Source organism: Peromyscus maniculatus, chromosome 3, assembly GCF_049852395.1.
Source record: "Peromyscus maniculatus bairdii isolate BWxNUB_F1_BW_parent chromosome 3, HU_Pman_BW_mat_3.1, whole genome shotgun sequence".
NCBI classification, from domain to species: domain Eukaryota; kingdom Metazoa; phylum Chordata; class Mammalia; order Rodentia; family Cricetidae; genus Peromyscus; species Peromyscus maniculatus.
Genome location: NC_134854.1, coordinates 23,815,596 through 23,842,957, shown reverse-complemented (window position 1 = coordinate 23,842,957; position 27,362 = coordinate 23,815,596). Strand labels below are relative to the sequence as shown.

General features: G+C 39.8%; 2 protein-coding genes across 14 annotated transcripts in view; one reads left to right on the top strand and one right to left on the bottom strand.

Moving 5' to 3' along the window:
- Krit1 (KRIT1 ankyrin repeat containing) overlaps positions 1-5,671 on the bottom strand; it is a 42,044-nt gene extending 36,373 nt beyond the window's left edge. Inside the window, exons 1-3 of one of the 4 annotated variants that reach the window (XM_006991217.4) lie at positions 5,181-5,671; positions 2,309-2,412; positions 1,090-1,249 (exon numbers count right to left, since the gene is read on the bottom strand). In XM_006991217.4, coding sequence (XP_006991279.1) covers positions 1,090-1,249; positions 2,309-2,410 — 262 coding nt within the window. In that variant the 5' untranslated portion in view covers positions 2,411-2,412; positions 5,181-5,671. Of the gene's footprint in view, positions 1-1,089; positions 1,250-2,308; positions 2,437-4,712 lie in introns of all 4 variants that reach the window. The other 3 variants (XM_042272753.2, XM_042272756.2, XM_042272754.2) reach the window with 3 other exon arrangements.
- A 277-nt stretch (positions 5,672-5,948) lies between these two features.
- The window catches only part of Ankib1 (ankyrin repeat and IBR domain containing 1), a 112,910-nt gene continuing 91,496 nt past the window's right edge, over positions 5,949-27,362 (top strand). For 7 of the 10 annotated variants that reach the window (XM_042272758.2, XM_042272760.2, XM_006991215.4 and 4 more), the window contains exon 1: positions 5,949-6,083. The gene's annotated coding sequence lies outside the window, so the exon portion shown is untranslated. Of the gene's footprint in view, positions 6,205-19,862; positions 19,879-27,362 lie in introns of those variants that run through there. The other 3 variants (XM_042272759.2, XM_076566243.1, XM_076566242.1) reach the window with 3 other exon arrangements.

The following is a 27,362-nucleotide window of genomic DNA, read 5'->3' as shown; positions in this document are numbered from 1 at the left end:
GAGGCTAAAAAATAGGTTATTACTTTTCAATAATTTGCACAGGCTATACATTATCTAATATTTTAAATGGACTCTAATCTTTCAGGGTTAATTTTTTTTCCCTTTCTTTTTATTTTTTATTTACTTTTTTTTGTTGTTTTTGTGGGTTTTTTTGAGACAGGGTTTTCTCTGTGTAGCTCTGGCTGTCCTGGAACTGCCTATGTAGATCAGGCTGGTCTTTAGAGATATGTGCCTCTGCCTCCAGAGTGCTGGGATCAAAGGCACATGCCACCAATGCCCGGCCAAGGTTAATACTTTTATAACACTTTTTCAGTTTGGTTTTTTGAAAAGGTTCGTCTTCCTATGACCAAAATGAGAAGAAAACTGTATTATCTTGGTAACTTAAAGATTTTTTTTTGGGGGGGGGGCGCTAATTAAGCCATGAATATTATGTTTCACTTAGCCATAGAGAGGCTTATGTCTGGTAGAAATAAAAATAATAGTTCAAAGAGAATTATCTAGAAAAGCATACTGCAGTCTCCCCATAAATAAATCCCTAACTCGGAAACTCCTTACGTGGTGTGGGCTTGACATTAGTTAGTTATCTTTGGGAAGAAGAGGACCAGTGCAGGCTGGAGCGGGACTGAACTGCAGCAGTGACAATGATAAAGTACATAGTTACATTGGAAAATTCTATAATTAAACCTATTTTGTACAATTAATACTTGCCAATAAAAATTAATAAAATTATACTGAAGATACTTCTTCAATACTCTGGACTACAGTTTAACAACTTCCTGAGGTTTTCCCAATTTTTCAAATGGAAAGGAACATAGAAAGAAACTGATCTTAAAATATTTAAAGAAAATATTTTTCTGGGCCAGGCACAAACAGCACAAGTCTTTAATTCCAGCACTCAGGCAGAGGCAGACAGATCTCTGCAAGTTCAATGCCAGCCTGGTCTATACATTGTGTTCCAGGCCAGCTAAGGTTACATAGTGAACAAAATAAACAAAACAAAACAACTCTTCCCTCCAAAACCCCCACAATTTTTTATTTTTAACTATTGAAAACAAACAGTTAGCTGTAGGGAGAGAGAAAGTTTCCTACCTCTGATCCCCTGGTTTGCAGGAGAAATTGGTTTGGTAGTTTCTACTACATAATCCAATATGCCTTGTGCTATTTCACTGTTGCCTTGAAGTTTAGTTTCCAGCAAAACTTTCTTTCTCTTTTTTTTCTGTCCTTCAATGGGAACTTCATGCAATAAAATCTTAGATGAGGAAAAACAGCATTAATACAAAGTTTAAAATGCACTTGCCCTAGAATACTATTTTAATCTGACAGCCTTTCTCAACCCTAGGTGCATATTACAGTATAACCTATGACGCTTTAAAATAGTACCAATGCTAGTCTTCTCTCTGGACCTATTAAATCAGAACACATAACAACTAGGCTCCTAGTACAAGTAGTTTCCCAAGTCAATCTATAGTGCAACTGAGATTGGGAAATGGCTTCAGATAATCTTACAAAAGCAATTTGAGGCCAATGTTAGAGAAATTAGGCTTATTTCTCTTATACAGGAAAAAAAGCAACTCAGTTTTATTTGTATAAGTAATATATAAACACACATACAGATATAATTAATAATCTAAAAATAAACAATATCAATCTTTACATTAAAAGTCTGAACAAATTTATTTTTATTATGTTTTTAATTTTTGAGTTATTCCATAAATTATACAAAGACCTAAGTAAATAAACTTAAGAAAATCATGAGTTGGGCGTGGTGGCTCATGCCTTTCATTTCAGCACTGGGGAGACAGAGGTAGGCAGATCTCTGAGTTCGAGGCCAGCCTGGTCTACAGAGTGAGTTCCAGGACAGCCAGGGCTACACACAGAGAAATCCTGTCTCTAAAAAACAAACAACAAAACAATCGTGACTTTGCCTTTTGTTCTCTTTCTTTGGCTTGTAAGGCAGGGTCTCCTGCAGCCCAGCTGGCCTCAGGCTCCCTGTGTAGTCAAGGTCCACGCTGCCTGGTTTTATGCAGTGCTAGGAGTCAAACTCAGACCTTTAAGCTGCGTGCTGGCCAACCACTCTGTCAACTGATCTACATCTCAGTCCCTCAAATAACTTTTTATCTAATAATTTACGCATGTAAATGAATGATAAGTTATTGAAAGGTATGCAACAGTAAAAACAACCGGGTAGAGATCTAGACTAACCAGCTCATGAATAATAACTGCAGCATATGCTCAGAGTGCTCTCTATGTAAATGGTACACAGAATGACAGTCAACAGGAGGAAACAAATGTTATTAGATTTTCTTACTTCATAGGACTTAGCTCTATATTCCCGCGAGTTGAGACTGGCAGTATTCTTTGGACGGATAACTGCAACATATGCATCTTCTATGTTTTCTGGATTTCCCATTGCTTTATAAAACAAACAAAAAGTTCCTTGGAAGGGAAAATGACACAACTGGTGGCAAGGTAAAAAAACAACACACATATATGCAACATTACACCCAGCCCAACAACCTTTTAAAATGTTTTTTAAGCCGGTTGTGGTGGCGCGCACCGGTAGGATTTGCTGAAGGAGGCAGAGGCAGGAGGATCTTGAGTTCGAGGCCAGCCTGGACTACACATTTTAAGAAAAAGAAAAAAAAAATGTTTTTTAAATATTTAATATTTTTTAAATATACACTTTGAAAAACAATTATAAAATATTGATTTTTATATCTACAATATCTAATACCTAAAAGGAAAGCCAGAATTGACTTTATCTTCATCAAGAATCAAGAATCTGTCTTTGGGGCTTAAAAAGGTGGTATCATTATAAAATATCTTATAAAGTAAATAATGTCTCGAAATAGTGGTTCAGAATAATGGACTCTTATTTTCCATAAAGTATACAAATATATGTTAAGTTTGGAAGCTGGAAGTAGCTGGCTGCTTTCTTTATACCTACTGATACTCCATAACTTTCAGTAAGAAAACATTGCTTTAGACACATGGATGACTTAGCCTAGGGTTTATAACTGCCTTTGGAGATGCCCATCTGAACCATTTGGTCATTTGGTCAGTTGACAAAAGAAATCTTTTCCACTTCTGTTATCAATTCCCTAGGTAATCTAAAGTTCTTCTTTGAAATATAGTCACTGTGTCGATGTATGTAATCCTCCCTATCCCCCCAAAACTATTTTTTAAGTCTCCACTGAGCAGTTTTGGAAAAAGTAATTGAATTCCAGCTATAGACTGGATTGCTGAGTGTTCTCTCTGATCAGTGCTATTAGGTAATAACACTTCACAACTACCCCGAAAAGCTTCTCTTGGACAGAATATAACTTTATCCTTTTGCCTTTTAAAGGTTCCACTCAGTGATATGCCAGTCAATTTCTAAAAGAACATCAACCAAAGAGTTTCCTTTCTAGTCACAGTGACATGAACTTTCTTCAATTTTTAAAAAGGCCCATTAGGCATTAAAATGGTCTTTTCATATTTAATGAGTCCGTTTCTGCTTCAACTCTCAGGAGAGAAAAAAAAAGCATTTTCAAGAAAGGGTTGAAAATGTTACTTAAGAGGATACACATTTATTCTGTTTTCTCAGATGCAACTGATGTCACTTTGATATCCTAACTCATTTTCCTAAAATTTAAAAAATGCCTTCTTTTTGAAAATTTTATGAAAATGAAATTCTTTCAAAATTCAGTAATTTCTGACATTTTAAATAAAATTAAGTATAAAAACTTAACAGGTATTACTTCCCAAATATTTGTGTTAATTAAACTTTTTGAATTACAAAAGTTTTCATTGATTTGTAGCAAAAAAACTAAGGTATTTTGATGAAGAAGTTAGAGTGAAACATTGGCATGAAGACATTTCATTTTGTTTAAACTTTTGAGGACACATTCATTCACATTCTAAATAGTTCATGGAATGTTTTTCAGTTCAAATATTTTAATAAGATCATTCTGAAAACCCACCACATGCAAAAGAGCTGCTCAGCGAATGAGAAAAAGACTTTTCTCAAAAATTTCTGTATAGCGATTATTTTCATCTTAGATTAATGACTAAAACATAATAAACTATAAAAATAAGATATAAGGATGCCTTAAAGACTGCAAACTTCTTTAAAAGACACTGTGCTGCAGTGACACTTTACAATACATGGCAATTACAGGAAACAATAAAGCACCTAAAGGAGGAATGAAGAAGCTGTTAACCTTCTACACAGAATTTAAAGTAAACTAATTCTTGTCTCAATCAACTCATGACAAGAAAACGTCTATTAACAAAGTGTTTCATTTGTTAATACCATATATTTTAAATCATTCACTATTAACATATCCCCCAAATATTCTTAAAATTGGTTTTCAAGAAGTATTTGGACTGGAACACTTAAAATGGTCTTCCAATGACATAAAAGGAAACAGAAGGTTGAAGCCAGCAAATAACCAAAGCCACCAACCGTGAAGGTAAGGCAGGTGCAGCAGAAGCACCACAGGAGAGGAAGAGAGAACCAGTCAAGAGAAATAAAGGTATTGTCACTATGTTACATGGCTCAGGGCACCCGAGAAAATGCTCAGGCATAAACGCCTGATACAATGAGGACTTACGTAAGTGGAGAGGGTTCATAACTGGGAGAGGTTTCTGTGATCTTTTTAGAAATACGTAGGGGCATTTTGGGTTATCATTACGAGTGAGAAAGGAGAGTTGTCATTTAGTGCCCCCACCTGGGTAATATTCCTTTGTGGGTCAGTTGGTCGAGAGAGTGGGACAGGAATGGAGCTGAAATCTCAAGGTTCCACATAAAGGCTTCTGGTGAAGCTACAAGTACCGAGGGGCGGGGACAGCAACGCAAGCCAGGCAAAAACCACGAAGGAAGAACTCGGAAAGAAGGGAGAAAGGAGCTACAGGCGACAAGCTCGGGGATCGCTTTCCCGACAATGACAACACTGCCTGGGAAGTGTCCCCTGCCACCACCCACCAGGGTTCCGTTATCGGGAAAAGTGCAAGCCGTTTTGCTCCGAGGGCTCTCACCCCAAAGACGACCCCGGCTGCTCGGCACCTGCTCGGAAGAAGTAACACCCCTTGCCTGCAGAACCTAGCCGGAGAGGCTGGCCGGCCCACCCGTGTTCGCTAGCCGGAGCCCGGATCGTGCCTCTCCTGGTTTCCGCGCGAAGGAAATCGCCAAGACTCACCCGAGCGAGCGGCCGATCTCCGCGCGGGCCGCTACATCCAAGTCACAGGGTGGGGCAGCAGCCGGTGGACGGGGAGCCCTCACCGTTCGCTCATTCCTCCGGCGTCTCCAAGAGGCCCAGAAGCCCGCCCCGACTTCCTGTGGCAGGAAGCCCCTCGGCCGTCACCCGAAGCCGCCCGCCCCGAGAGTTCGGGTCTCGGGGCACCCGCTCTCCAGCCCTTATCCCCTCTCCTCGGCCCCAGTCACCCTGCAGCGGCGGCACAAACTTGGGACTCCCTAGGCCTCAGCTTGCCATCCCGCCGCTCCCGGCGCCGGGAAATAACTTCCGGGGTTACGCCCCCCCCCCTCCAGCCTGCTTAAGGCTTGCGGCGGAAAAGCTTCCGGGTCGGTCTGCGGGGTGCCGCCGTCCGTGCCGGTTCGTGCCACTTCGTGGGGCGGCCGCCGCTGTCTGGTGCGGGTAGCCGGCAGCCGGGAGCTCGCGCTGTTGGCGGCGGCGGCGGCGGCGGCGGGGCGCGACGCCGGGCAGGGGAGGTCGGCCTCCGCGGCTGCGCGCGCGCGCCCGCGGCACGAGCCATGCGCTGGACTTGACCGCGCGGCGGAGGCCGGCGCCCCCGCCCCCTCCTGCCTCCCCTGAGAGCGGCGGCGCGCTGCCGGGGAAGATGGGGGGCGCCCGCCCAGTGTGAGCTCGCCGGGCGCGTCGGTCGGGCTCGCGCAGCGCTTCCCGCGGGCCTCCAGCGCGCGCGCATCCTCGGGCTCCCGCAGCCGCCGCCGGCGGGTGGGTGGGGCGCAGAGTGGCCCCGAGGTCACCCGCTGCCTGGGCACGAGAGGCAGGTGGCCGCGGCGGAGGAAGACCTGCAGACCTGCGGGATCCGCGCGACCCGGGTCCCCACCCGGAGAAGTAACCGTAAGTCTCTGCTTCGCGGCTCGGCTCTGGCGGAGGAGGCTGTCTAACGCTGCCTGGTTCACGCCCTTCCCTGTCTCTTGCGAGTGTGCCCGTCGTCCCTTCTGTCCCCATCCCCGAACAGGTACAGCATCCCGTCTGACCCACCGGGGTTCTCGCGCTCACGATTTTGCAAGCCTCCCGGCTTCCGCGGCGCGCCCCATCCTCCACACAGGTCTACATCGCCTCGTCCCTCTGTCCTCAAAAGATTCGTGCCCTCCTTCATTTTCTGTAGAGCCCCGGAGCTCACTGCCTCCGCAGCCGGTGTTGAGATAGGTGGAAAGCCTTGGATTCCACTGACTTCGCGGACCCCAAGTACCGAGGAGCGAATAGGTTAAAAGTGCTCTTCAGGACTGTCATGGGTGGGGATAGGTGCGAATGGCACCGTTGAACCTTTATGTTTGTTGGTTTTGCCACCCAGACAAAAGAATGGACGCTCCCCTGTACCCCAATTCCTCTCCCTGTTTGTGTGAACTGTTCTTACGGGGTTGATGTTTGAGTCGGAGGAAATTGGAGGTAGAGCTGTAATGAAGCAGCTGCTGAAGAGGTTTTATTCTCACCAGCTCCATTCATATAGAATGGCATGATGAAAAAAAAATCTTGTATTGAAACGACCCATTCCAGGAAAGCTTTACTGGTAAATCTGAAGAACGAATGTGGAAAGGTCTGAATTTTTAGTTAGTGTACTTTGGATACTGTTAATTTCTTACTGTTTTGATTACGATTTGACTAGACTTTTTCTCATTAAATTTTAGTTTGCTTTTCTAGGCTGCTTTTGCAGAACTTTCCAGAAATTAGATTAAAATGTAATTTTAATACTGTCAGTGATTGGACAATAGCTGTCATGTGTCTTCATACATTTACTATTTTTCAAGGCATTGTAGAAGGCAAATGATAATCTAAAAATAATGGTACTCTGTACGTTGCAGGCTCTGCTGTTATTCTGTAAACTACTCTAAGGTAGTATGGTAGCACTGGTGATTTTTTTTTTTCTTGAAAACTATTATTTAAGAACAAGAGATATGTTTAGTTTCCCCTCCCCCAAAAAACCCTTTTAGCAGTTGATTGTGTAACTTTACACTTCACAGGCTTTAGTTTGAAGCAGGCTCAGAAGATGTAGCTCCAACTGTCTTTCTGGAAATGGACTTTTTTTTGGCACAGAAGCCCAACACTGTGCAGACTTGAGTGCGTCTTTGAAGGTGTGGTTTCTGTTTTCTGTAAAATCAGTCAGCTTCTGAGTAAGAAGATCTGAGTGTTTTCATGAGGGAGTGGGCAGCTACATGCGACAACCCTTGTTTAAAAGTGCACTGATTTCTATCGTCTTTGGGGGAAAGAGGGGAAAATAGTTTCATTTATTTGTTGCCTCTCTCACTCTGAGAATTCCTAGTTTATGGTATGAAAGTGTCCTGAAAAGCCTGCAGGCTTATAAAGTAGGGGCTATAAACAGGTGCGTGCGGAGCCATAGAGATAGAGTCTTGTTAGCTACTTTTTTATACTCCTGTGGCACTCCTCATTTCTCAGAGAGTTGATTGTCTTTCCTCTTCCTTTCCTGGGTGTACTCGCTTGTGAAAGTGAAGTGCATATATTTATACAGCTCACCTGTAGGTAAAAGATCAAAGGTATTTTTGGATATGAGTAAATACAGTTGCTGGAAGAAGTATGAATGAAGTTTCTCTGATTCTCCATGAATGGAAGTGAAAACTTTCCTCAGTGCTTTGAATCCCTTGAGGGTGCATACATGATTCATCTAAGCTAAATTTTTAAGTATTTCCTTCACATACTAAGTTTTAGATGGGACACATTTGTCAAAAAATGATTTTGAGAGTCAACTCAGTATTGTCAGAAGAGTTTCTCTGCATTATCCTAAAAATGCTTAGGTATCTTATTTACCTTTTCAAAATGACCTAACTGGGAGAACAGTGATTTTGGGACTTTTCAGTTTATTTTCTTCAAACTGCCTCTTCCCTCCCCACCTTAGATGCTTGACTTTCCTGCGTATTTTATTACTTCATTTCATTAAACCTTTACTGGACTATGTTTGAGGGTTTGGGTTTATAGTCTGCCTCTACAAAGGTATATTCCTTGTTTATTGAGTTTACCAATCCAGATGTTTGACTGGGATTCTATCTAAAGGCCTTAGAGAGTTTGGGCTCTGCAATGAAAACGCTCATTCAGACTCGATGAGTAGGATTTATGGCTTAGCATCATTTTGAAACAGTTCAATCTGGTTTCTTGGACCCCTAGCTTTTTTAGAAGCATGGTTTTCTATTATCAACACTTTTCTCCCAAAGCTTCATTTGTATCATAAACATTTTGTTCATTTTTAAAAATCAAGATCTGTTAATAGCTTGCTTTTCTTTTGGCCAGTGTCCTTTACTGCTAATCACATGCTCTTCTGTTTTTGAGATTATAGAACATGTCATTAATAATTCTTGAATTCTTAAAAACCAGCAGCACTTGCAACTTTTTCTGTTCTCTGTCTCTTTTTCTCTCTCTCACATACACACAACACACACAAACACAATTTAACCTGACACCCACAGTCTTTCTGTTTCACTTGTAAAAACCTTTGATAATACTCGTTACTACATTTTTCTGATGGAATGACGCTAGAAATAGAACTCCTACTTAACAATGTAACAGAGACAGAACAATAAACGTGTTTGATGCTTGGCCTATAAAGATGAACAAATCAAGATTCTCTTTTATCATTTGGGCTTTAAAATGTCAGCTTAAACGTCGTGAAGAAAAAGCCTTTTCAAATGACTTACACTAAAGGTGCGAAAGTGTTGCCTTCCTTGTCAATGCATCCACTCAATATAGTGGAGGAAGGTGTGTACGTGCTTTCACCAAAGTTTCCATTCTGTTTCGGGTCTCTGACAATGAAGGAATTTCAAATTCCTAAGGTGCTAACAATACATTGTATACCTTCATTCAGATGTCTGTCCCTGTTAGTATTCTGCTACATTTCTTTAATTGCTTACCATTCCTGTCTCCATGCATAAATACATATGTTCAACCCATACAGTTTTGTTTTTTTTTTTGTTTGTTTGTTTTGGTTTTTTGAGACAGGGTTTCTCTGTGTAGTTTTGGTGCCTGTCCTGGATCTCGCTCTGTAGACCAGGCTGGCCTCAGACTCACAGAGATCCACCTGCCTCTGCCTCCCGACTGCTGGGATTAAAGGTGTGCGCCACCGCCACCACCGCCCAGCTCAGCACATACAGTTTTATCAGTCTTTTGTAACATTCTGAGGAAAGAAGCTTCAGACATGTGTGCCTTTACCTTGAAATACTAGCGTCTGCTTTCTAAAAACAAAGCCTGTTACACAACCCACATACTACCCTTCAGGAATATATACTATGTGAATTTTTTCAGACATCTTTGGCCTCAGTTTCCCCATCTTTCATGGCTTTAGCAGTTTTGTAAAGCATAAGCCTGCATTTTCTAGCATAACCTTCATCCTAGCACTATGAAGTATTTCCTCCTGCTTGCCCCCGCCCCCCAGCCAAGTGATGCTTTCCTGACAGGAATATCAGGAAAAGATGCCATGCCCTTCTCAGTGAATTTCATCCAGAGGCACACAGTGCCAAACCATGTCACTAGCAATCAATGTAACAAGATATAATTGTGGAAATAAACTCCAAAAGTGTGCCATTATCTTATTTCTTGTCAAATCTTCACTTGTGGCCTTAGTGTCATTGATGACCCCTACCTAAATTAATCAATTTTATGATGATTAGCAATTACTGTTTATTTCCATTGTCTCTCTGCATGTACTAGTTGATGTTTTATTGAAAGCTGCTTCTCTTTTCTCTCTTTTTATTAACTAAAAGTCGAGATTAAATGGCTTTGACTTTGTGTGAGATGTTGTGAATTGTTACTGTATTCACTTACTGTGCTGTTTCAGTCGTCCCCAGTTTAGTCGGGGGACATCTTTAAATTGGCTGCTGTGCCCATCCATCTATCATGCTCCTATCTGGTTCACTCTGCATTTCCTTTCTGGCAGAATAAATTGTTCCTGATTCATCTTGTGCTTTGCTTGCTTTACCCCTGAAATCAGCCGTTTCCACAAGGAGCCTGCTTTTGCTTTTTGGTTTGTAAAGATGATAGGTATTTATAACAAAGAACTGGGAACTCATGCTCTTTGTTGCTGGAGTATGAGTGCTTTCTAGTCCTTTTTACTGGACATGGTTAGGATGGATGGTTTGTATATGCACACACATGTAATACGCTCATACACATACCCCTTTTGGTTGGTTTGTTTGAGTCATTTTCCAGACTGGCCTTACATTTATTATATAGCCAAGGCTGAGTTACGTTCCTAATTTCACAAAACAAACAAACAACAAATTACAGGATGTTTCCTAAGTAGTGAGAAATCAGATGTAGACTGTCTGGGGCAGGACCGTGGCTCCACAGTGCTGTCTGTAATACATGCTCATTTGTCTTTCTGGTTAGTCATCCTATCTCAGCACCTGTGGCCTTACGGTGACATTCCAGGCTGAGTAGCAGCATCTATTTCTTCTGTCATCATCCATGCCTCTGGGTGTTTTAACAGTGTCATATCTAGTAATCTTTATAATGGAGCCAAGACAAAAGAGTCCTGCCCTCTTACACCCCCATGACAAGTTCTTTTGAGTTATTTTTTTTCTCTTCTTTTAGAAAATAATGCAGATTTGGCTTCATGTGACACAAATTTACATTTAAATTAGGAACTTGGAATTTTTATCTATAATCTTTTGAGTTGCCATGCTTAAAAGGTTTTCATGTCCCCCCCCACACACACACTAAGTTATATACAAACAGAGAGATGAACATGATTGACTATATTATCAAATTGGAAGCTGATATTTTGGAGAACACAGAAATTTATCATTGTACACAATAAATGTTAATTTAAAGAATTTTATGTGCAAGTATAATATACAGTGAGTATAAAACTGAATAAGGCTAGGGCTGGAGAGATGGCTTAGCAGTTAAGAGCACTGGCTGCTCTTCCAGAGGACCCAGGTTCAATTACCAGCACCCACATGGCAGCTCACAACTGTCTGTAACTCCAGTTCCAGGGGATCTGGCACCTTCACACAGACATACATGGAGGAAAACACTAATGCACATGAAATAAAAATAAATAAATTTTTAAAAATCATTTACTCACTTCTGGCCACGATGGCCACCTACACACATATGGCATGTGCGCTCTCTCTCTGTCTCTTTCTCTCTCTCTCTCTCTCTCTCTCTCTCTCTCTCTCTCTCTCTCTCTCTGTCTCTCTCTCTGTCTCTCTCTGTCTCTCTCTCTCTCTCTCTCTCTCTCTCTCTCTCACACACACACACACACACACACTAAATATAAGTATTTATAAAAACTGAACAAGGCTCAGGGGTAGAGCCCTAAGTTGAACCTCTAGCACCATGAAGACAAAGGAGCTGCCTTGAGTGGGATATGGCATTTGTTCTCCAGGAATTTGCACATCACCAGGAAAGCAGATAAACACATTAGTCCAGTTTTAGGTGGGAAGCTCATCCTATGGTCAAGATAGACATCCTATAACTTAGTGAAGGGTTGGGGAGCTATGATCCAGAGTCCTCATGGTGAAAATAGCTTTTAAGTGCTAGCTTTTGCAGGGAATTTTCTTTAGGGTAAGCTGCCTTTATAATAGTCTAAAATAGAACTGGGCAAGGTCATGTTTTTGTTTTGTTTTTTGGTTTGGTAAAGTTAATCTGGTTATAACATAATTAGGTATGGGTTCTAGAAAGAAGTTCATCTGATATATTAAAATATGTTCCTGTATTTATTAAATATTGAATGTGTGTATAAATATATGCCTATTCTCAAAGACTTTGTGTCTTATAATATAGCCTGGATATCAACAGTGTAAGCTAGTATAATAGTACTGTGGCTCCTGTCTTATAAACAGAGCTTGAATCAATGCTTGAGTTCAGGACTGGTTAGATAATGTTTGCCACCATGCCTCTCAAAGCAAGGTCATTCCTCAGGAATTATATGGTGGAAGGAAAGTTGTTCTTTGACAGTCTACATAACCTCAAAAAGCGTGTACACATACATAAATAAATGTAATTTTACAAGTTTTTAAAAAATTCTTGAGCCCACTAAGTCCAATATTCTCAAACCCATGTTCTTTTCCATGTACTCTATATTGCCTTCCCCTTGGCCCCTTATTATCTCATGTTGCTTCTTCCTCAGAAATCTTGTAAAAAAGTTAGAATATAATTAAAATAGTTTTCAGTTGGGGACAGAAAGTATCAACCAGCTCTACTCTTGATTTTCTACAGGCACTCTCTGTGTGGGATGGAGTATAATAGGAAGATAAGTGTTGGCCAGAAAATTGCCACATTACATGAATGAAGCAGTTATTGTTCACATGCTGAGATTAGTTTCTGAGAAACTTAGTATTGAACTGATAAGACAGTGGAAGACAAGATGCTGGCCTGGTATGCCATGCCATTGGACAGTTGAGTGGCATTTACTAATGTTACGAATAAGGAATCAGAGGAGGGAGTGTACTGTTGCCAATAAGGAAGTGAGGCATTGGTAGTTTTGATGATATGTTCAATTCCCCAAAGCAATTGTAAAAATAAAGATGATTTTCTCTTTCTAACTAATCATTTAAATAAATATACCAAACCATTTAAATAGAATAGCTATTTCAGCTCAGCTCAGGTTCTCTCTACTTCTAAAAAGAGGTGTGCTTGGTATGGGTGGGACTAATGTTGGCACATGAAACTTCTACCCCAAACTTGATTTGACAGGGCTTCCACAGATTTAACACTAAAGCATATTACATGATATTTTGAGTGGAAAAACAACTTTATATATAATGTGGAGGACTAAGAAGTGGGAATAAAGTTTAGACTGATAATTTGATATCATATAATGGTGAGAAGTAGGGCAACTCAAGAAGTAGGAACATCTGATTTTTCTTAACGACTCAAAAACTCCATGTGTTAAATATCAGATATATAAGGCAAGAGAAAGTAGAAAATAAGGTTCCAGTGCTCAAGGATTATATAGTCCAATAGTCTTTTTCATCTGATTCCTTGAGGAAACTGAGCCTTAGTGCTCTAAGCTAGACTCCAAGTTGGCCATGTATCAGAGTCATCTAGATAGCTTATTAGTACACAAAACACTGGGCCCCATTCCTGAGTTTCTGATTCTGGGCATCCAGGTGGGGGCCTGATATTCCTTCCTAACAAGTTCCCAGGTGCTGCTAGGATTTCTGTTATCTAATGTATGAAGTTAAATCTTTCTCCCTATGTTACTAGAATGCCACTTGGAGAATTTAAGAAAGTTCTCAATTCATTTCTCTCTGTTTTGTGCTTTAGATGAAGAACTCTGATGTACAATTTTATTTTTTAAAATGATTTAAATTTATGCATGTGTACAGGTGTTCATAGAGGCAAGAAAAGAGGAGCAAATCCCCTGGAGCCAGAGTTATAAGTAGTTGGGGCCTGCCCAATGTGAATGATGAGAGCTGAACTCAGGTCCTCTCTAAGAGCAGTGTTCTTGGTCAGACTGCTCTAGTGGCTTGTATATCTCTGTTCCATTTCTGTAAAGGACTCTGGAAAAGTCCTCATCATTTGAGCAGGTATTTCCTGTTGCTAGTGAGAAGCAGCCTGGGTTTCCACCCTTGGGTGGTCTGTCTAAGGCTCCACTGTTCCTGCAGTCCAAGGTGACTGTAGGTTTAGGCCAGTGAGGGCAGGCTGAGATGGACAGGGCTTCATAAAGAATGACAGAAAATGCTTTAATTATTCTTTGTGCTTTCAGCCTTGAAAGGGAATGAGACTGGTTAGATAAATGCAGGACTAATTCACTGTTTATTATCCGTTTTTAGACAGATAGTCTTTAAGTGATTAATATGTCTACATAGAGCTGAGCAGGAATCTGACCCAAAGAAAGTGACAGGTATAAAAGGAAGACAGGGATGCCAGACTTTTCTCCTGATTCTTTTTAGTTATCTTGTGGACCCAAATGAGGAGCCAGTGTTCTTTCAGCAAGCAGTTTCTTTACCTGTTACACGTGGACATAGGCGGATTAATGTAGTAGCATGTGCAGGATATGCTGGAGTGAAAGGGACAGAGCACAGACAGGCCCATTTACTTGGGAGAGTCATTTGTCTGCTGGCCAGAATATGACTTAAAGAGACCCATCTATTTAGTGAGTTCTCCTTTGGGATCTAGGTAGCATCAGCTTCGCATTAAGGACCATTTTTTAAAAATATAGCACATGCCATGATGTCAGTGTTCTATTTTGTAACTTGAAACTCATATTGACTTTGTTTTGATGTTTTATGTACTTTCCCTATCCATACCCTTTAATACTTTAACTTGGGTTATTTATATTTCTGTCTCCATAATTGATTTTCTGGCTCTTACTTAACATGTGTATTAAATAATGAATATAGTTCATTAGACAGTTAAGAGAAAATCTTAGCTTTTTAAATTGGAAAACTATGTAAGAGAAGTAAGCCACTTTATATAATATTTTATAAAAGCAATTTAATTCTGTCTATACATTGCAAATTGATAAATCTTATCTTTAGTTTAGACTTTTCACTTCAGCATCTGTCTGAATATTTGTTTGTGTATATACTATACACGATATCTGTGAATACCTCACTGTATATACCATAGGCGATATCTGTGAGTACCTCACTGTGTATACCATACGCGATATCTGTGAGTACCTCACTGTATATACCGTACGCGATATCTGTGAATATCTTACTGTATATACTGTAGGCGATATCTGTGAGTACCTCACTGTATATACCGTATGCGATATCTGTGAGTACCTCACTGTATATACTGTACACGATATCTGTAAGTACCTCACTGTATATACCGTATGCAATATCTGTGAGTACCTCACTGTATATACCGTATGCAATATCTGGGAGTACCTCACTGTATATACTGTACGTGATATCTGTAAGTACCTCACTGTATATACCGTACGCGATATCTGTGAGTACCTCACTGTGTATACCGTACGCGATATCTGGGAGTATCTTACTGTATATACTGTAGGCGATATCTGTGAGTACCTCACTGTATATACCGTATGCAATATCTGTGAGTATCTTACTGTATATACTGTAGGCGATATCTGTGAGTACCTCACTGTATATACCGTATGCAATATCTGTGAGTACCTCACTGTATATACCGTACGTGATATCTGTAAGTACCTCACTGTATATACCATACGTGATATCTGTGAGTACCTCACTGTATATACTGTACGTGATATCTGTAAGTACCTCACTGTATATACCGTACGTGATATCTGTAAGTACCTCACTGTATATACCGTACGCGATATCTGTGAGTACCTCACTGTGTATACCATACGCGATATCTGTGAGTACCTCACATTAAGTAGCTCTCCCACTTGTCGTTTAAACTGTGCTGCCTGCAGTCTCCCACCTTCGTCCCTCCATCCTTCCAGGTGCCATGACACAGAGCTGCAGTCGTTCTTACTCTGTTCCCACTCTTACTCCACTGTGGAGTTGATGGCAAACTCCTGCTCTCACTTGCAGAGTACATCCCGAGTTGGAGGGGGCTCCACACTGTCACTGCTTTCACTTGGATTACTACAGCTACTTCAGAAATGGTCTCCTGTTTCTTGTTTTTTCCCCACCCCATCAATCAGCCAGCCAGGTTAAATGTAACAGTTCATTCCCTCCTTGCAAAAAGCTTCCAGTGGCTTTCCTTTTCTACCCAGAATGAGAAGGAAGTAATATAAAGAAAGCTTCCAAGACCTTACCTCTGACTTCTTCCTCTCTCTCCTCACCACAGTCTGGCCCCTTTCTGTACTTGAACATCCATGCTTGTTCTTTTTGTCTGGAGTATTTCTACCTGGGCATGGTGCCTGACTCCCTCCTTTAGCTCTTTATAAACTCAGATGTCACTTGGTAAAGTCTTCCCTGATTACTCTTAAGCATTGCAATCTTCTCCCTTTCCCAGTTTGATAGCTTGGAAATGACACTTTATGTTACCATGTGTAAAGTGGAAACTCTATGGGACTGTGATTCGGTTGCTTTTTCTGCGGGATTTCCCCATATCTAGAATAACTTGACATGTGGTAGGTGGTCCAAAAGTACCCCCCCCCATGAGTTTATATTTCTAAAAAAAATATAGCTTTCTTCTGAGAAGTTAACTTGAAAATCACATCTAAATTTTTTACTTTGAATATTTAATTGTTCTGTTTCTCTCATTTAAAAAAATCATTGTCTTGCTGGGCGGTGGTGGTGCACGCCTTTAATCCCAGCACTCAGGAGGCAGAGGCAGGCAGATCTCTGTGAGTTTGAGGCCAATCTGGTCTACAAAGCAAGTTCCAGGAAAGGCACAAAGCTACACAGAGAAACTCTGTCTCGAAAAACAAACAAAAATCATTGTTTTATGCCTTTTGTTTGTATTTGAAATTACTGATTCTTTTTGGGAGGGGGTAACATTTACCCCTTGCATAAGTTGTAGTTCCTAACTTTATGTGTTATTTTGGGGAACGATTAAACATCTTTTCATCCCCTGTGATGTATATGCATTATTGATTACTATCATTGACTGTGGTGCTTTCTAACACTCCTAGTAAGATACACATCTTGCATTTAGGTGCCTTTTTATCAGAAGTTACAGCAATGTCATAGCTTTTTTTTTTTTTTCATGTTTTTCAAGAAAAATCAACACTGATTTCCACCTTTTTAACCTGAATTGAGAGTTTTGGGGCCATGGTAATTGAGCCTTTCATAGACTTTAGTTCTGTATAGCCAGTGTTTCTTAGCTTCTTTATTTGGAGCAGTTAGGTTCTACAGAGGGGTCTTGCCCTTAATTCAGTTTCTTTTGGCCAACAAGTCTTGAAATTTGTGTACTTGAAATAAATACCACAATGCCTTAGATTTCTCAAGTAATTTGCCCTGTTGTCAGACTGTATTTTGAGTTATATCCTAACTTTTCAATTGGAAAGAGTCACTGTAGCACTTAAGGTCACTTTGTTCCATCTATTCAGGATATCGTGTAGCAGCGGTGGATTAAGACTCAAATCTTCATAATTTTGTTAATCATACAGACCATATATTCCTCTGTGGTCCTTCACTACTTCATTAAGATGTATGGAATATAAAATGAAATCCAAAGCTAAGCAGACATGGGATTAAAGTTTTGTTTTCTGATACTAGAGAGTTTCTAATTGGAGATAGTTTAGGTCTGTGGCCTTGGTAACAGTCAACCTGAGAAAAACTTTGTATTTGGTTCCTATAGCAATAAAATGTATCTAACACTTAAGATTCAGTATCAACAAATAAAGATGTATGGGAATATAGATGAATTCTTCTAGGTGCTAACCAAGATTCAAACATCTACACATATGATAGACTCTAAATGGGAAAGCCTTTTGGAGTCTAAATGAGACTTTTCTCTAGAATTTCCTCAGTTTACCATAAACCTTTTCAAAACAACTAAGCTTCTAGAGCCTATTTAGTATTTATTAGTTTATCGTACAATGCAGGTGGGATTGTGAGAAATAAATGAGAGACAGTGCATATACTGCAAAGATAAGCCTTACCATGATCATCTTGTTGTGAACTCAGGGGTTTGGTCTTTGTAGAAGTTCACTTCTGCACACGTGTTTAAGAACGTTTTCATTACCAACTGAAATCTAACTCCACGATATTAAACATAGAACTTGTATCTGTTTCTTCCTATTTTCCTTTCTTTTTCCTTTCTTCTTTTCTTCTTCTTCCCCTTCTCCCCTCCCTCCTCTATTCCTCCTCTTTCCCTCTCCTCTCCCCAGCTCATGAGGCTCACTGTTTAACTTATTCCTGCTTTCAGACTCCTGGAAGCCCCTTTCCTAGCCTCCTGAATGCCAGGGTTAGAGCCCTGTGCCGCCGTTTCTACAAGTTTCATTTCTTCAGAGATGAACAAAGCTCAGTTGTTGATTGGAAAGTTCTTATGTTTATGTAGTGTATGTAAATTTGCAGTCTTTTACAGGGTTGTTTTTTTCTTTAAAAATATTTGTTAGCTGGGTGTAGTGGTACGTGCATTTAATTTCAGCACTCAGGAGGCAAAGGCAGTTGGATATTTTTGAGTTCAAGACCAACCAGAACTACATAGTGAGACCCTGTCTCAAAAATAATTCTTATTATTTTTATTATTGTTTATATGTGTATATGATGTGTATATGTGTTGAGGGCTGGCACTCATGTCCTGTAGCTCATATAAAGTTCAGAGGACACCTTTGTGGAGTGGATTCTCTCCTTCCTCATTTAAATTGATTCCAGGGGTTGAACTCAGGTTATCAGACTATCTATCATGTTTGGGGAGCGAATGCTTTTAGCTAAGCCACTTCCAGCCCTTTTTATGTTTATTTGGTTACTTTACATAGATATCAGTGATGATCTGATCCAAGTGTTCTCGTCCTCTTTGAAATCAAGACATGAATATTGAAGTGAACACATCTCTCATTTCTTGAGTACAAATGTGTGTGTATGTATGTGTATACATATTTAGAAGTTAGTATAAAAGCCTGGTGAAACATCAGAATGTAATGAATTGGTTCCTAGGTGATAATTCTTGTTATCAGCAAAATATGAGCACATATATATATATATATAGATTGGCTAATTGGATGTAGACTGCTTATTCTTTTTTGGGCATATATTGATTATACATTATGTTGGCTTTCCTAAGGACATATTGTACCTGACTTTGTCCTCACAGCACACACATAGCCTCATACCTCCCATTAGTCCCTTCATTCTCCTAAACAATTTCACTTCTCTTTCCATGCCATATATACATACATGGTTTGATGTATTTATATATCATCTAAAAATCTATAAATGAGAGAGAGCATGATATTTATCTGAGTCTGATTTAATTTAACACAATAATCTCCAATTGCATCCATTTCCCTGCAAATGACACGTGTGCTTCTTCATAGTTGGATAAAATTCCATTATAAATGTACATAACTTCTTTGTCCATTCCTCTGTTGACAGACAGCTAGGTTGATTCCATAATTTACCTATTGTGAATAATAATACAACAATGTACAAGTATCTCTGTGATGCTGACTTGGAATTCTTGGAGTAAATACCTGGGTCATATGATAGATGTAATTTTTGTCTTTTGAGGAGTCTTCATACTGATTTTGTGGTGGTTGGATTAATTTACATTCTCACCAGCAGCAAATAAGAGTTCAATTTTGTTTGCATCCTCACCAAGATTTGTTGTTCGTTTCTTAATGAGTGCCAGTCTGACTGCAGGATGGGGATGGCATCTCAGGGTTGTTTTATTTTATATTTCCCTGATGTCTAGTGATGTTGAACAGTTTTTCCACATTATTGGCCATTTTGTATTTCATCTTTTAAGAACTGTTTGTTCACTTCATCAGTATGGCTGGAATTTGACTCCAGTGTGAGCTTTTGGGAAGGGTTCAAATACACTTTTTTTTTTTTCCCAGTGTAGATATACACTTGACCGAGTGTTTACTGAGAAGGCCATCCTGCGAGGGAGTTTTGTTTTTGTTTTTGTTTTTGTTTTTTTTTTCTTAAGATAGATAGTAATAGAACATGTTCAGATCAGCATCATTTCTGGATTCTAAGGAATTGGTACTGTGGACGAGATAGGCAAATGAAAGAATTGAAAAAGGAAGGCTATCCACAGGTAAATATGGAACTGTGTCTTTGTTCTGCAGGGGATGTACTTTCATTGTTTCCTGGGAAACAAGTTCAAGTGCAAGGTAATTTATAAGCTTGGTTATGTCCTGAAAAGGTGGGCCAAAGGAGAATGTTTGTGATCTTTCTGTGCAAGACACCTCTCCACTAAGCTGTGCTTCTGCCTAAGGATTTTTTTTTTTTTTTTTTTTTTTTTTTGCATGTGGACATTGAATTGTTTCAGTATGAGTTTTTGGAAAACTATTATTTCTCCAGTGAATTGTTCTACTCCTTCAGTAAATGTCCAATAAACCATGCCATAATTGTGGTAGAGGGAATTTCTTCAGAATAGTTGAGTTACTCTTGCCAGAGAAAGGATTTAACAGTTGCTAGGTACTTAAAAATGAATTAGAATACAATCGAGGAAGATATTTGTAGCTCCTTTTTTTCTTATAAAGGACTATGAATATCATCTTGTAAAATGAGTGAATTAAACATTAAAATTATATTGCAAATGCAATCATATTGTATGTTCTTTTAGATCATGTACCTGTTAAATTCATATCCTGTTTGCTCAACATGCTTTCTATAGATTGTGGGTACTTCCTCCCAGATTAAAACTCTTCCTTTACCTAAAATTAAGTTTTTCTATAAAAGGAGAAATACTCCTTTTCATTAGGATAGCTTCTGACAGGGTGTTTATAAGCCATAGGGTCATACTTCTTGTTATGGTCCCACCCCAACTACAAGAATGACAAGTCAAGAATGCTGTTAGTCTTGTATTAGGAATACAAATTGATCAGCAACCCAGTACAGATCATTGCTTCAGAGAACCAGCCCTTTCCTGTGGCATTTGGATATGACCCAGACAATCCAGCTGACATCCATTGATGTTTTCCATGGCGTAAGGCCCATAGAGGAGTGCCCTAAATCCTGCTACAGCCTCAGATCTGTGTTCCATTCATTGAGCCTCTGCCTGTTTTCAGTGCAGCAGAGTGCATGCTGAGGCTGGAATAGCCCTGTGTCAGACAGTGACAGGTTTTAGCTTTGAGTCAGGACCAGACAGTTATGACCTGTAAATTCATAGTTCTAGAAATATTAGCATAGCCTTTTCCAACAGCAAGTTCGGAGTTCAAGTGACAGCAGGCTTTCTTAAGCTCTTTTTTAAAATGTTTTTTAGTGACATTTATTTATCTGCTTCTATGTGTGCATGTGCACCATAGCATATATTGTGGAGGTCAGAAGACAACTTGCAAGACACCACTATCCTTCTATTATATGGGTCTCGGCTATTGAATCTGGTTTGTTAGACTTGGCAGCCAGTGTTCTTTTCTGCTGAGCCATCATGCCTGCCCATCTTAAACTCTTTTAATCTTACCAACCTAGAGTCTGTATTGACCCTGCAAAAGTATGTATATCAGGTTGGAAAATCATCTGCTTCTAAGGGTCATGCATTTCATTTCATAAGAGCTTATTAGCAGCCTGGTTTTTAAGACTTTAAAAGTAAGGCCAGCAAGATGGCTCAGCCGGTAAATGTGCTTGCCTCTACTCCTGATGACCTGAGTTGAGTCTTTGTGACCTACATGGTGTAAGGAGAGAACAGACCCCGTAGGGGTTGCCCTCAGACCTCCAGGTGTGCCAACACTCATTTAGTCATGCAGACATACCCAAGTAAATGAATATAAAAAAAGTACATAAAAGCTCACCCAACTTTAAAAGTATATTGATACCTAGAGATTGTTTCTCATGTTATATTGACTTCACTTCTTACAGATCTTACACTTCTTAAAGTGTTTACACTATCATGTGGAAGTTGTCAGGCCTGGCAGCAAGTACCTGTGCTTGCTAAACCATTTCCTCAATTTACTACATTTTTTTTCTTTTTAACATTAATAAAATAACATTTTAAAGTGATTTTTTTTTCTGTGCATTTTTTTTTTATCTATGTGAGGGTGTCAGATCTGCTGAATCTAGAGCTACAAACAGTTGTGAGCTAGCATAATGGGTGCTGGGAATTGAACCCAGGTCCTCTGGAAGAGCCACCAGTGCTCTTAACCACTGAGCCATCTCTCCAACCCCATATTACATTGTTTTTTTAATAAGCAGTTTAGGCACCCTGAACCACTGTAATGAAGAAATGATTGGACATTCTGAAATCCAACAAACCCAATACCAGCACAGGGCTTGTGGCTGACCTCTTAAAGATAGCTGTCCCAAATTTGCTGTGTCAGCTTTTCCGTATAATACAGTACAATGTCCTTAGACAAATAAGGCTGAAATTATTGTGTCAACTCAATTCAACCTAATAAATTCTCTTAGGTTGAGCAGAGCACTGAATAAGAGAAAAGGTTCTTTTGAGTGAGGTGTTTTTGCACTCTGACACAGTGTAATACTCCATTTCTCCTAGAACAGTAATAATTTTAAGAATATTTTACAGTGGAGAACACAATAGAGCTAGTAAGATTTATTGATTTTGAAGGGTTGGATGGGTGCTAGAGAAATTGCTCAGCAGTTAAGAGCACTGGCAGCTCATTCATAGAAACCCCCTGGGTTGGATCCCTGCACCCAGTGGCAGCTCAGAACCATCCATAACTACAGTTCTGGAGGTTGAGACATTCTTCTGCTCTCTGTGGAAATTGCATGTAAGAGGTGCACAGACACACAAGGTAGCTAAAACACCCATACACATAAAATAATAATGAATACAACCTGAGTGCTGGGATTAAAGGTGTAGGCCACCACTGCTGGGCTGCACTTATTTTAAAATTAAAAACAATATAATATTTAAAAATATGAAAACATTGCTGAATCATCAGAAATGCTAAAGTTACCAAAATCAAACTCTTTGCTGATAGCACCAGATAGCATTAGAGCCTGAAATATTAGTCAGTATATTTAGTTCCAAATTCAGAGTTTGAAAAATAATCAACAAGGAAGATAAAATAGAACAAACAATATTGGAGTATCTGAAAAAATCAATTTACAAAGGCTAAGTACTACTTTAGAAAAATTTCCATTTCTGAATTTGCTTATGAGCTAGGCTGTGATCCTTTGAGACAATTGTGTATGAATAGGGATGGAAAGAGGGATGTCTCTTACAGCACTTGTATCCCAGGCTTGCAGTTTCCCCCTTGTGGACAGCATGCCATTTTCCCATTTGGCAAAGAGCATCAGTCAGCTGCTGCTTTTCCTAGCATTTTAATTTCTCCCTTTTCTAACCATATCCTTTACACACTATGAAAGCTATGTTGGTCCAAAAGGTGCCCTGAAAGAGCCAGGATGCATTAGATTATCTCCTTTTCCTGATTACTGAAAAGATTTAAGGACTAAACATAATCAGTTTTTTAATTATTACTCTGATAATACTGTTGTGTTTGTGTAGCCATTTTATTTCAAATGCTACCATAATATGACGCGAACAGCAAAGTTAATTTGAGTTCTATAGTGTATATTACAGGGAGGTTACTTTCTTCTTTAAAAGACTTCCTAGTTCATTTTCAGAATACTTTCTAAATACTGAGAAATTTTACTGTACACTTTTTGGAACACATGAACTTCTAGGAAGCTAATAAGAATGAAGCTACACTCAATTCCAACCTAGTAAGCAGTTGGCAAGCTAAGCTCCAGCCTTTGCTTTTAGCATTATTTCTCATTCAGACTTTCTTGCTCACTGCTCCTCCCTTCTGCTTACCAACTCTGTCCCTTTCATTTAGTACTTCTTTGTGCAGATACATGAGAGAACTATAGAAAAGTAATGAAAATGAATACAATTGAAAAAGAAGTTCCTTTTAACAGTCAGATACCCAGTGAGTAGCAAAGCCTAGACTACCTATTGTACATAATTTTGATATAGAACACAGAGGTGGTGATTTTTTTTAAGGTTTCATTTTCTTTTTTTCTTTTCTTTTCTTTTTTAAAGAGAATAAGTACTAACTTCTTTGAAAGCAGCAACTAACAAACAGTTGCTGGAAAATGCTGATAATAGAAAAATCACCAAGTATCTACTGTGTGTCAGACATTAAAATAAGCACTCTGGGAGATGGAGAGGATGGCTCAGTAGTTAAGAGTACTTTGTGCTCTTTGGGAACCTGAGTTCAGTTCTCCGTGGCCACATGACAGCTCACAATCATCTGTCCCTCCAGTCCCAGGAGACACCCTGTTCTGGCTCTGCGGGCACCAGGCATGCACATGGTGCACAGACACACGTGCAGGCAAAGTGACACTGCCTTTGTAGTCCTGAGCACCCCGGAGGGTGATGTTGTCCTTCCTGTCATGGTGGTTAGGAAATTGAGGTGCAAAGAAAGTCATTTATAACAGAATTAGAAATGTCCTTTTCTGTGCTTTTTGCACCAAACCAGGTATCAGCAAACTGTGGTCCACTGTCCACATTCTGCTTGCCTGTTTTTATGTTTTTGATATGGATTGTCTTAGTTTTGGCTGTGATGAAACGCTGTGACCAAAAGCAGTTTGGGGAAGAAGGCTTGCATATCTTGAGTCACAGTTCACAGTGGGAAGCCAAGACAGGAACTCAAACTGAGCAGGAACCTAGAGGCAGAGGCCAGCCCAGTCTGGAGGGTACCACCCACAGTGGGCCTGCCCTCCCACATTGATGACTAGTTAAGAACCTACCTGTGATCTTATGGAGGCATTTTTCATTTGAGATTCCCTCCTCTCAGATGACTAGCTAGCATCAAGTTTGACATAAAACTAGCCAGTACATGGGGGTCTCATAAATTTCTACTGGCAACACCTTTTAGTTCTGGAATTATAGGCATGTGCCACTGTGCTCAGCCTCAGCCAGTTTTATAAAGTTTTATTAGAACACAACTATGTCCATTTTTAAAAGGTCTTTCTCGTGACTTTGAAACAATAACACAACAGTCGAGAGTTGTAACAGATATATGGCTCCAAACCCACATTTATTCCCCTTTGCAGAAACAAAATGTACTGATCCCTACATTAAAACCATATAAATTGGATTCCCTATAATCTAACAAACCAAAGTATTAAACAACAATAAGCCATGAATGTTTAAGAGCTAGTAGCGTTCAGTTTAGAAGAAAAGTCTTAGATGACTTAAATGCCTATAATTCTGTTTTAGCTCATTTTTTAAAAAAGCAATGTGTATAAGTATCTCAGTTTTCTGTTAAAGAAATGTACAAATATCTTGTTTTAGTTCCGGTGAATACAGGTTAACATTTCAGTGGTCTAGATGTGACATTTCAACTATACCTTTACTTGTGGTGATTGGTGTTTGCATTCCAGCAGAGTTCTTTGTTTATAAAAGATACAGCATAGCTTAAAATTTTGAAATTTGTTAAAGTAATAAGTTTCAACTCAAGAGTTGCCTGCTGGGACTGGAGAGATGTCTCTGCAGTTATAAGCACTGGCTTCTCTTCTGTAAGACCTCGCTCGGTTTGATTCTCAGCACCCACATGGCAGCTCACAGCCATGGGTAACTCCAGTTCCTGGAGATCTCATGACCTCTTCTGGCCTCCAGTGGTGCTGCATGCACATGGTGCTCAGACATAGACACAGGCAAAATATCAATACACTTAATTTTTTTTTTAAGTTGCATATTGAAAAGTTAGAGATGTATAGGGACCAGTTGTGGCAGGGAGTAACTGTATAGGGAACCGATACAAAACTACTCAGTAGACTTTTTTTTTTTTGCCATTTTTCGGTCATATGTCTAAGAGGCTTTCTTTTTTAAAAAAAAAAATTACATTTTACTTACATAGGTGGGTGTAAATATGCCATGGCATATGTGTGAGGTTAGAAGACAGCATTCGAGAAACAGTCAGTTCTCTCCTTCCACCAGGTGGGGCCTGGAGATTAAACTCAGGCCCTTTAGGCTTGGCAGCAGTCACCTTTATCACTGAGTCATCTCACTGGTCCTGAAGGCTTTCTTAGTAGTCAAAAGAAGTCAGTTTTGAAGCCAACTCTATCAATTTCATGTTGCTCTAGTATTTTGAAATAGCACTTTATGTTGTTGTTCCCAAAATCTTACTATTTTTATGTTTATGTGTCTCTTGCCTGCATGTATGTCTGTGTGCCATGTATGTACAATGTCTATGGAGGCCAGCAGAGGCTGCTGCATCCTCTGGAACTAGAATTATGGATGGTTGTTAGCAGCCAGTGGGTGCTGAGAACTGAACCCAGACCTTTGCAAAAGCAGCCAGTGCTCTTAACTGCTGAGATATCTTTCTAGCCTCCATCCCTAAAATTCTCACACACTTTCCCAAATAGCAGTTCTCCAGTATTTGACAACTTAGATTGTTTTTGGCTTTTTTGAGACAGGGACTAATTAATATAATCAGCTCTAACTATCCCAGAACTCACTGTCTAGACCAGGCTGTCCTCAAACTTACATAGATCCACTTGCCTCTGTCTCCATACCCAGCCCAACATCTCAACTCTTTTTTAAAATGTTTTTAATTTAAATGGAATCCTATCACTTGCTCCCTCCTTTCCCTCTCTCGATCCCCTCTCAGCTAGCCTTCTTTGAACGCTCCCCTACTCTCAAGTTGATATCCTCTTTTTCTTTGGTTATTATTGTTACACACATGTATATGTATCTGCATGTACAAATACCCACACACAACCTGCTGAGTCTGTGTGTGTGTGTGTGTGTGTGTGTGTGTGTGTGTGTGTGTGTGTTTGAGCTGATCGTTCTGCATTGGATAACCAATAATGGGGCTCATTCCTGGGAGAGGCTAATTCTTCCCCTAGCAGCCATTGGTCTAGAGTTTTTTTTTTTTAAGGGGTGGGACCCTAACAGAAAATTCCCTTCCATGTAAATATGCCCATTGATATTGTCATTATTCCTGCCTTGTTTATGCAGCCATTTCTAGAGAGAGGTTTTCACAGCTGACTTCCTGGTATTCTGGCTCTTACACTCTTTCTGCTCCTTCTTCCAAGGTGTTCTCTAATATGTAGATGCAGGAGCTGTGATGTAGATGTACCCCTAGCATCTGTTGATCCCTGTCTTCTGTCAAGTTGTTCCTTTTCTATTATGGTCTCCATTTGCTCTAAAAGAGTCTACAGAGGGTGGGTAGATACAATTGTTCAGGAAAGGGGACTCTAAAAAGAAAAAAAGAGAAGGAGAAAATATCAGAACGTGTAGTGAATAAAACTTATTTTAACTTTAAAATTCATGGTCTTTTTTTAACATTGGTGTTGGAGCGACTAGCACCTCATGAAATGACCAGCCTTGTCTGACATCAGTATGAACTGTGACAGTAGTAAATACTTTTTGGAAAGGATTAATTTTTATTACTGTTTATACTTAAGTATATACGTATATGTCTTTGTGTGAGTATGTACTGTGAGTGTGGGTGCCTGTGGAGGCCAGAAGAGGGCGTCAGATACTTTGGAGCGGAGTTGCAGATGGTTGTGAGCCATTTGATGTGGGCGCCTGAGCCATACTCAGGTCCTCTGCAAGAGCAGTGAGTGCTCTTAACTGCAAGCCATCTCTGCAGCACCTAAACATGTATTCTTATGTTTATTTGTGCATATGTGTGTTTCTGTATGTGTGTGCTGTGCACATGTGGGTGCTTGAGACGCCTAG